Below are 10,885 nucleotides of genomic sequence, written 5' to 3'. Positions count from 1 at the left end.
AAGATGGTATGGAAAATGGTCAAGGTGAATGTGAGACATTGAATCCATAGGCTAAGAATTCAAGGAAATCATTAATAGGTGTTGTTAGGCATTTAAGGCCTGGGACAGTCTCTTCTCTGCTGGTGGTTTCTCTGGCTTCATTTGTTTTAGATTTTTAAACTTAAACTGATATTCTCTGTTTCTCCTGACTCTGATATCTGATGTGGTTGAAATTAGCTTAATAACTTTGTTTTCTTTTTGGCTTGGCAACAAGACTCTAAACTTATCTTCATAATTTTTTATGCAATATCCATTAAAGCCAGATCTGAGTCTTTGTTTCAGGCTCTAACTTTGCAACCTGGCATCAGCTGTGATTAACCCTGTTATGGTGGTTTAGCAAAGAATAATTGAGCTACAAATTCTTGGCAGCAGCTCTATCCATCCACATCTCTTTTCTCAGGATTTATTTAAAGATACTCAGGAGATCTTTCCTAATATTGGTATTTGCTATTCTATTTCAGCAAGTTGTATGAACCAAAGGATCAAATGAGATTGCAGGTCATGCTTATAGATTTGGGTCCCTTGGTAAATAGGTCCAAAGCTAGCTGTAAATTTTGTTAGATCACCTGTAAATTTTGTTGGTGTTATCAGTACCTGTTGACCTCAGATGGGCTCCCTGCTTCCTTTCTTCCTTTGCCTCCTTGCCTCCTTGCCTCTCTTCCTCCCTTCCCTTCCCACTCTCCCTCCCTCCCTCCTTCCTTTCCCTCCCTTCTCCTCCCATCCCTTCCCCGCTCCTTCCCTTCACTTCCCTTCCTCTCAGAATTCTAAGTAGCTGTGATTTAGTTCTACTTGATTATACATACCAAGAACTAGATTCAGGGGGGACTCCATTTAGGTGACTGAGTTATAATACCTGTTGCCTACTTTAAGCTGATCTTTAAGCTACTATAAATTGAAGACACTTAATTAAGAACATCTTTATATAACATGGTCTTAGAATATTTGATTATGTAACCTTGTTGATTGATGTGAGGCTAGTGCAAGGCCATCCTGAATGGTATAAAAGTATAAAAGAAGCATGAGGAATGGAATGTATGAACACTTCTATCCTTCTCCCATCAGAGAGAGAACACAGATTCAGGGACAGAGCCTTTACAGTTAGTGATATATAGGACTCTACTAAATGACAGAAGCAGCAAAAATACTGCAATAAAGACATGTGTTTTTACTGTAGAGAATAGTTCCTAAAAGTTCAAGTGTTAATTTAAAGCCAAGGTAGATAGAAGGTGAGACATTGTTAATTGTGGCTATATACTTAAGCCCTGTTCAGGCTTTTATCTGCTGGTGACACATTTTGCTTGTTGTACTTTGTTCTAGTCTATGATAATAAACTATAATATTTCTAAATCTTAAGATTCCTTATTCCTGGCTGGGAAAACAAAGCTGCTTCTGTTTCCTGTGTTCGTCACTTTAACTTTGTAATCTAGTACTTGTGTACTGTGTAAGAAATGGGTGTAAACACATATCAGAAGTTATAGTCATAGGCCTATCAGCCACGAAAGAAACCTTTAAAGTTTTCTGGTGTAGAATTTTTATCTTTAAACAGTTGAAAGACAAAACTAAGACTGAGGTATGTCTCTTAATTTTGTCTAGAATATATCTTGGTTTTATCTTTTGGGAATATGGATTATATTTTTTTCCCTTTTTTTAAAAAAAAAAAAACACCCACCCCTTTTTTTTTTTTTTTTTTTTTTTTTTTTTTTTTTTTGAGATGGCGTCTTGCTCTGTCACCCAGGCTGGAGTGCAGTGGTGAGATCTTGGCTCACAGCAACCTCCACCTCCTCGGTTCAAACAATTCTGCTACCTCAGCATCCCAAGTAGCTGGAACTACAGGCACATGCCACCACACTCGGCTAATTTTTGTATTTTTTAGTAGAGATGGGGTTTCACCATATTGGTCAGGATGGTCTTGAGCTCCTGACCTTGTGATCCACCCACCTCAGCCTCCCAAAGTGCTAGGATTACAGGCATGAGCCACCTTGCCCAGCCATCAGCCTGACTTCTGTAGTCTTAATGTTTTTTAATCCCATAAAATCAATCCTTTGGTTACTCAAAAATATGAAAAGGAAATATGATTCTTATGAGTGCATCAAATGATTTACATTTTTATAGGTTGCTTTGTTGGATCTGACTTTTGCTTAATGAGGTTGGTCTATTAAAAGTGTTTTCTCTCACAGAAGGTGACAAAGTACAATTTGAAGAATTTGCAAAAGTAGTAAGGAATATGCGTGATGCTGCCAGGTTAGAAGGTAAGTACTGAATTATTTATAACGGTTAGGTTTACTTTTATTGAAAGGACTTATTTTTGTTTTTGTTTTTAATGCTGTGTGTTCACCTAATTTCTGGTTAACATGTTGGCATTGATATGTTTATACGCAGATGAAACTTGGTTTTGATGAAACATTGACTGGCATATAGGAACTTGACTTTCAGAGTGTATCCTTCATTACTAACTGATAAAGCTGGTTTACTCTGTCTAGACTATTTGTTAAATAACTTGGAGGAGCCAAGAGAACAAGCATAGTATGAGGTTCTATGCCTTCTTTCAGTATCTACACGTGTAATTTTAAGGGAATATGGTCAGTGTCTGACCTTGTAATTTAAGATTTTAGAGGTGGAATAGACAATTCCAGGTAATGATAAGGATTAAGGGTAGCCATTGGTGTGGATGACTTTGGAAAGGAAATAAAGGCCTTTTGAAGTTAAGAGGTCAAAGTGCTCTGAGGCCAGGCTCATCCTTATTGTCATTGGATGATATTGGGATGAGAGGTAGAAGGAGGATGATGATCAAAGTGCCAAAATCCTTAGAGAATGTGAAGGAGTGATGAGACAGTAATCAATACTGTTGTCAGGAGAGTGGCATAGTTGAATAACAGGCCTGAGCCTCAAGGGAGAGGAATAAGGTTTGATTGAAGGTGGAACTAAAATGGCCTGACAGCAGCAGCAGAAAGACAGGAAAATGCTATTCTGCTTCCTGGTCCTACAGTATGTGGAACATGGGAGCATGAGCAGACTCTACTCAAGGTGGTTGTGCAAAGAAACTGTTTTTAAAGGAAATCAAGTGCTAAGGCAAGAAAGCAGAGCTGATACAGGTTTTTTGGGTGTCAGCAAAGCTCAGATTGCCATCTGTAGTTGCCTCCCAGTGATGTTAGAGGAACAGAAAGTGAAGCAGGACGTAAGGCTTAAACTGTAATTATTATTTGCAGCTAGTTTCTGTTGACTTTAATAATAATAATAAAACTAATTTTATTCTATAAATATGACATTTGTTGAGGCATTATTATATGTCTAATGCTGTCTTAAGTACTTTTTATACATTATTATATTTACTCTCCACATCAATCTTGTGAGGTAGATATTAGTATTATCCCATTTTAGACAAAAGAGATGTTAAGTAGTAATAATTTGCTCACAGTTGCACAGTTCCAGGTTACAAACCCTGGAGCCAGAATTTGAATGTTGGTCTGACTTAACCAGTGCTGGAAATAAAGCAACATTCCAGATGTTAGGGTACAATTGAGTCCTGGTGGAATTGAAAAGAAAAACTGAATGAGCCCTTGTAAATCTTGTCCCATATTTTACATTTTTCATAATTCTGAAAGTTATTTCTCCTATATCTAAATAATTTTATTTGCTACCATTAGAGGTTCACGGCAAAATAATTACTTTGTATAACTGCAGTGAAAAGTTCAGCTATATGAGTGATTTTGGTTGTGCAAATTTTATAAATGCACCAGAGAAATGTGATAGATCAAGAAAACTCTTTGTACATTGGGCTGCTGGTCATAGAATGCTATAAGGGATAAATTTCTCTCTGAGATTTCTTATTCCTCAGTTCAGGATATAATAATAAACTATGGCTTTCCACTAACAAATGTCTTGAGTGATGGCTACTGCTTTTTATCAATTAACTTTTTTTCTATTTATAGAGTTACAGGAAGTTGTCTTAGCTGCTGATTTGCTTGAAGGTGACATGATAGCTGAGAAGAACTTGGAAGACTTTCTAAGAAATATTGGGATTAAGTCACCTAAAGAAGAGGTAGAGAAAATTCTTCAATCGGATTTTGTTTCTGGTAAGCATTTTAAATATTACTCTTAGGTTTTTTTTTTTTTTTTTTTTAATGAGTAAAGAAGATGTGCAAGGTCTATAGGTATTTGCTTATCTTACTATAAATGTAATCTTTGAAATGGAGCCTTTCCTCTTAATTTCCTCTTTTGCAGTTATAAGAATACTTTTATACAAGCAGGTCTAGATTTTGTGGAAGTGGGCTTGTTAGAATCCTCTGTCCTCATTGCTATCTTGATTTAGTGAATGAAGAACATCTTAGAAATTCAAGTTCTGTGAATAGAAATCCTAGCTTTGCCACCTTTGATGGAATTACTGGTCAGAGTTACTGGGGCTTTGTTTGTACTTCAGTTCCCATTATAGGTAGAATCAGAACTAGTATACCTACAACACTGTAGGGTTATTGTGAGGCTTAATGTATGAAATTGAATCTAGAAGTACCTTGTAAATAAAATGTTCAAGAAATATATAAGCCATATGCTGATTTTGATACTAGCCTTTAAATATTACTTTGTCCAGGGGTTCTTGTTTGTCGTCTCTCTCTTTTCCTTGCAGAAGATAACATGGTGAACATTAAAGACTGTATGAGGGCTTTGAGGGACACCCAGAAATTTTCCAATTATATCGGTAAGAGCTTTATGGTAAAACTGTTAGAAGGCAACGATACAGAGCTTATTCAAAGTTCATCTAGTAAAACACTAAATTTGGTGTTTAAATCTTCTTTATAGTATCTATGCCAAATGTTTGCTTCATGTGTACTTGAACACTTTCAGTTATGGGGAACTTCCTGCATTTTATTTTGAAATTTAAGAATTGTACATTTGTGATTGGAGATTGGAAAAATAACAAGATTATGATCTTTTCCAATAGTTAAAATAAGACACCTGTATTATATATGAATGAATGGTTCTTTTTAATGTTGTAAAAAACTTAAATGACCAGGAATGTAAGAAGTATAAAGTGCAAGTCTCTTGTAATATTAATGTTACCCTCCAGAAATATCCACGTGAAGGTTTCATAAATATCCTTTTAGGCTTTCTTCTTTACATCTGTCCATAATATTGCACAACTTGAATGCAATATATGACAGTATATCTTAGATATAATTCTGTGTTCCACTGTATTATGTAAACCTACCTCATTCTTTTAAAAGACTGCATAATGCTGTACTAGAGGAATGAACTATAATTTTGTTCACAATACTTTTAATAAATATTTGGGTTATTGCTATTTTTTACTATTACAAACATTTGGTGAGTATCCTTGTACATATATCTTTGTGCACATTGCACACAATTTTTCTGTAGGGCAAACTCCTTAGAAGTGGACTTGCTGGGCCAAATGTTTACATTTTTAGATGTAAAATGTTAACAAGCTGCTGCCTAATTACCCTCCTAAAGGTTTGTGGAAATTCACACCTTTATCAACAGCGGGTATTATTTATTAAAAATTCTGATAGGAGCATTAATACTTTGTCTTACCCATTTCAGGTTTTTTTCTAGTTTATTTTTGATTTTTTGGCTTTGTTTTTGGTGGATTGCTTTTTGCCATCTTTTGTTTCATTTTGTTAGTTTGGTAATTTGATTCTTCTAGGAAATTTCAAATTTTATTGAGATTTAAAATGGCTTAGACTATTAGGACAGCCCTGTGCACTTCTAATTCTTCTCATTTTTTTGTATATATGGTTATTTTCTCATTCTTAAATATATATATGTATATATATAACTTTCTTCTTTGTTTGCTACTGAATGTTCTATTATCTCTGTTTTTAAAGTACTAGCTCTTGGGTTTATCTTTAGTGTTTCTATTTATAGTTTAAAAATTAATTTCTGGTTTTATCTTTAGTAAGTCCTTTATATTCTTCCCTTATGCTCATTTAATAGTTTTTCTAATTTCTTATTTAAATTATTTATTTACTTTATTTTTTTTCTTACTGGGTAATAAGCATGTTTAAGGCAGTCAATTTTCATTTTAGTGGAACTTTGGTGTATCTAACAGTCTTTGACTTGTTAGGCTATTATTATGGTTATTTTATAAATATTTCCAGTTGCATTTTGATTTTATCCTTGATCTAAGAGTTATTTAGGAGGAACTTTAAATTTCAAGGCAATTTATTTATTTATTTATTTAATTTTATTTATTGAGATGGAGTCTTATTCTGTCTCCTTGGCTGGAATGCAGTGATGCAATCTCGGCTCACTGCAACCTCCACCTCCTGGTTTCAAGGGATTCTCCTGCCTCAGCCTCCTGAGTAACTGGGATTACGGGTGCACACCACCATGCCTGGCTAATTTTTGTATTTTTGGTAGAGACTGTGTTTCACCATGTTGGTTAGGCTAGTCTCAAACTCCTGACCTCCCAAAGTGCTGGGATTACAGGCATGAGCCACCACACCTGGCCAAATTTCAAAGCAATGTAAATGTCATTGTTGCCTTAAATTTGTTGTTTATATCTAGTTATATTTTATTGTTGTCAGAGAATGAGGACTGTAATAGAAGGTTTGATAGTTCCCTAGTTCATTAGAGACAGAATTCCCTCAACTTTTATATTTACTATTTGAAAATCAAAATCAAAATTAGTTGGTTGCAGGGACAGGCTAGGTAACGTACATTCACTCATTTCACTCTTGGAAGTCCTTATGACTTTTTGAAGTAGCTCATTCTGTAATTTTCGACAGCTATGGAACTAGAAAATTATTCCACATATTTGGTAGAAATTTCCTGGAACCATATTTAACAATTGGATTCTTCCTCCCATTTATAGCCTTCCAGAAATGTCAAGATAACTCACATGTTCTCTTTCCTTCCCACTAAATGAATCTTCTCTCTGGACTCAAATATCCCTTCAACTGTTCTTCACTGACCTGTTTTTGAAACTTCTTACCAATGACAATTGACTATATCATAGAACAAAATCCTGAGAGATGCCTTTTTAGAAATATACTTTGGAAATGTGAACTTTTAACATTTTTTAAATCAAGGGAGGTCAGCCATGGTCTTCTTAGTCCAAATGTTTGTTACTGTGCTAAACTTAAGAGGCTATGATGACTCTTTAAAATGGGTGAAGTTAGCTGACAGAAACAAGGGATGCAGGGAAGGAAAGAGAAAAATTGGCATTTAGGAGGAGTTATGAGGAATGAGGGGGGACTTTACTGAAATGGTGCGCTTATTAACAGAATAACTAGGGAAACTTTAGCATACTTTTGTCTGTAGCAGAATAGCTCACCTCAAACCCAGACATTTAACAAATCAATTTTAAGAATAAAGAAAAGGATTATTTTTAGCTATTAGAGCTACAAATAGAAAGCTATTGGAGTGTAGAAAACTATTGAAGTAGGGTTATAGAAAATTATAAGAGTAGAGAATGGACCACTCTAAATATTTAAATGGCCACATGTGGCTGGTGACTGCCTTATTCGACAGTGTAGATCTCAAAGAGGCCATCAATTTTATTGTTATGCTCAAAAGATTTAGATCCATGGACTGAATTACGTGTTGTATATATATTCTCTGTTTGTAGCATTGAATGAGACTATCAATACATTAGACTCCATGAAAGAAAATTGTCAGTTTGACAAAGACAAAAATCCGGATGTACTTGAAAACACTGATAGGCTTTCTTTTACTGATGACATACTTCAAGAAGTAATGGATGACTCCTTTGTTGAAGGTGAGTTGATTTGACAGATAACCAGCAGCTTGTATAAAAAATTTCTTCTGAATTTTATTTAGTTTTTAGTTGTTTTTTTGTTTGTTTGTTGTTGTTTTTTAATTTAGGGAGGTCAACCATGGGCTTTCTAGTCCAAATGTTTGATATTACTGTTCTTCTAAATTTTTATCCAAGGATTTCAAACTATTTTACCAAGTATTATTTAGGTCTTAATACTTGGCCCCTAAATCACATCATAAACTTGTTGGACGCTTTACTGTAGACCATATTCAGGTGTATATGTTATATGTGCCCACAGAGATTTAGTCATTACAGTATCAAATTTCTGGTTGATCTGATGACCTGGCTTGTAAAATTGGTCTCAGAGTATATTTGTTGCATGGCTTTGAAGAATAATTTTGTTTCAAAGTTAATCCTTTTCCTTTCATGTGTTTTAGAGAGGTCTTAATGGTTTTGTAGCTTTCTGTTTTTGGATGAAAGACCCTTTGAAAAGTACAAGGTATTGTTGAAAAACTAATGTTTGTTTCTATAGCCAATTGTAAGTGTTGAGTTGTTGTTTACTTTATTTACAAAGATTTACCTGATCCATCTATATACCCTCAGCTTGAATGTACTGAGATGGATTTTATCCCATATTTAGAAAGCCATTTCCTGCCTTTAAATTTAGCTTCAGCTAAAAAATGTAATCAGGCTGGGGGCAGTGGCTCATACCTATAATCCTAGCACTTTGGGAGGCCAAGGCGGGCAGATCACCTGAGGTCAGGAGTTTGAGAGCAATCTGACCAACATGGTGAAATCCTGTCTCTACTAAAAAAATACAAAAATTAGCCTGGCATGGTGTGGCCTGTGCCTGTAGTTACAGCTACTTGGGAGGATGAGGCACAAGAATGCTTGAACCGGGGAGGCGGAGGTTGTAGTGAGCCAAGATCGCGTCACTGCACTCCAATCTGGGCAACAGAGCAAGACTCCATCTCAAATAAATAAATAAATAAATACAAAATAAAAAGTATAATCAAATCCTCCATTGCCCCCCTCCTCACACCAGGGAATATTTGGCAATATCTAGAGACAGTGTTGGTTATCACAACTGATGTGAGAGGACTATTGACATCTAGTGAATAGAGGCAAGGGTTGCTGCTAAACTTCCTACAATTTACAGGATAATACCCTTGTCCCCCCAATAATTATCTGGCCAAAAATATTAATAGTACCTAAGTTCAGAAGTCTTGGGAGCTATCATGTAAAATTGCCCAAACCTACTATTTTAAAAGTACTTTTTATAGGTTAGTTGTTTTGTTTATCCTGCTTAAAACAAATAAAAACACAAATTAAGGCAAACATAATTTATGTGTATTCTAACCTCTGTTTGTTTCAAGGTAATACCTGGGCTAGTTGTGAGTCATTCTAAACTGTTCTTTAATACAATAGAGTCCATCTATGCAAATGGATAGATTTTATTTCTATTGTTTGTTCCTTGGATCTTTATACCAACTTGCATCTCTGTGGGAAGTATGTGGAGGGAATAGGTATAACTGTAACTTGTTCTTAGGAAAAATTCTAGGACTAGATAGTAGATAGGTAGGTAAGAGATCAAGAAGGATAATTTAGACTAATAATTAAGGATTTTATTGAATAGACGGGCTGGGGATTAACTTGTCCCCTTTGGGAGAAAGGAAGCATCTGTGACATTAGAAACTGCCACATTTAAGGAGTTGGTGGAAGATAACCATGAAGGAGCGCAAGAAGTAAGCAAAGAATGAGGAGAGAATGGATATTTTGGGAGCCAGGGAACAACTTTTGAGAAGGGAATGGTTATCAATGATAAATGTTAGTGGGAAAAGAAGTATTCAATCTATCCATTGGTTTCCTTTCAAACGGGGTAAGATCAGGATGCCATTCCTCATTGTGTAATGTCTCTCTCTAAATTTGCAGATTTTAGGAAAGAGGCTTCAAATCTAAAATTACCAAAGGTAAACGGTGAGTAAGAACTTTGTATATGAGAACATTTTCAATAATAAGAGGTATTTTTTAGAATAATTGCCAAGTATCAATGTATTTCTAATCTTTCCTGCCCACTTCAGCCAGATTACTATTTTCCCACAATAGTAATCTGATCATGTTACCTCCCCCTATTTATAACTCTTTTAACATTTCCTGTTGTTATTAGGATAAAAATTAAAATCCTCCATGCCCTGTCTTTCCAGTGTTATTTTTTACCATTATCCTTGCTTTCTGTACTTCAACTAAATTGACTTTAGTTCCTTAGATACTCCCCTTTCCTCCCACCATAAGACTTTTGCATATTCTCTTCCCTGGAATATTTTTCCCTGATCTTCTTTGCCTACTGTTGTAATCTGTTTTGTGTTGCTGTAACAGAATACCACAGACTGGATAATTTGTAAAAAAAAAAAAAAAAGAGAGAGAGAGATTCATTTCATTTCTTACAATTCTAGAGGCTGGGAAATCCAAGGTCAAGAGGCCCACATCTAGTGAGGGCCTTATTGCTGTGTCATACTATGGCAGAAGGCAGAAGGGCAAGAAAGTTTGAGAGAGCAAGAGAGCAAGAGGAGACTGAACTTACTTTTATAATAAGCCCATTCTTGCAATGACTAAATCACTGATATTAATCTATTCATGAAGGCAGAGCCTTTGTGACTTAATCACCTCTTATTAGGCCCAACCTGTCAACACTGTTGCATTGGGGATTAAGTTTTCAGCACATAAACTTTGGGGGATGCAATCAAACCATAGCATTCCACCCCGGCCCTCAAAATTCATGCCCTTTTCACATGCAAAATACATTCATTCCATCTTGGTAGCCTCAAAAGTCTTAACTTGTTCCCGTGTCAACTCAAAAGTCCAAATTCCAGAGTCTCATCTTAATCAGATGGGTGAGACTCAAGGCACAATTCATCTTGAGGCAAATTCTCCTCCAGCAGTAAGCCTGTGAAATTAACAAGTTGCATGCTTCCAAAACACAGGCATAGGATAGACATATCCATTCCAAGAGGGAGAAATGAGTGAGAAGAAAAGGGATAATTGGTCCCAAGTAAGTCTGAAACCAAAAAGGGAAAACAACATTAAGTCTTTTTTTTTTTTTTTTTTTTTTTT

General features: G+C 35.4%; 1 protein-coding gene across 2 annotated transcripts in view; it reads left to right on the top strand.

Annotated features, from left to right (window-relative positions):
- Positions 1–10,885, top strand: part of EFCAB13 (EF-hand calcium binding domain 13) — a 122,641-nt gene that overhangs the window by 86,976 nt on the left and 24,780 nt on the right. For both annotated transcript variants that reach the window (XM_011962563.1, XM_011962564.1), the window contains 4 exons: positions 2,217–2,288; positions 3,969–4,112; positions 4,661–4,732; positions 9,707–9,751. In XM_011962563.1, coding sequence (XP_011817953.1) covers positions 2,217–2,288; positions 3,969–4,112; positions 4,661–4,732; positions 9,707–9,751 — 333 coding nt within the window. The remainder of the gene's footprint in view (positions 1–2,216; positions 2,289–3,968; positions 4,113–4,660; positions 4,733–9,706; positions 9,752–10,885) is intronic.

The sequence above is a fragment of the Colobus angolensis genome, unplaced genomic scaffold, assembly GCF_000951035.1.
Source record: "Colobus angolensis palliatus isolate OR3802 unplaced genomic scaffold, Cang.pa_1.0 Scaffold597, whole genome shotgun sequence".
NCBI lineage: Eukaryota > Metazoa > Chordata > Mammalia > Primates > Cercopithecidae > Colobus > Colobus angolensis.
The sequence above is the reverse complement of the archived record's forward strand: the minus strand, read 5'-3'. Positions and strand labels throughout refer to the sequence as shown.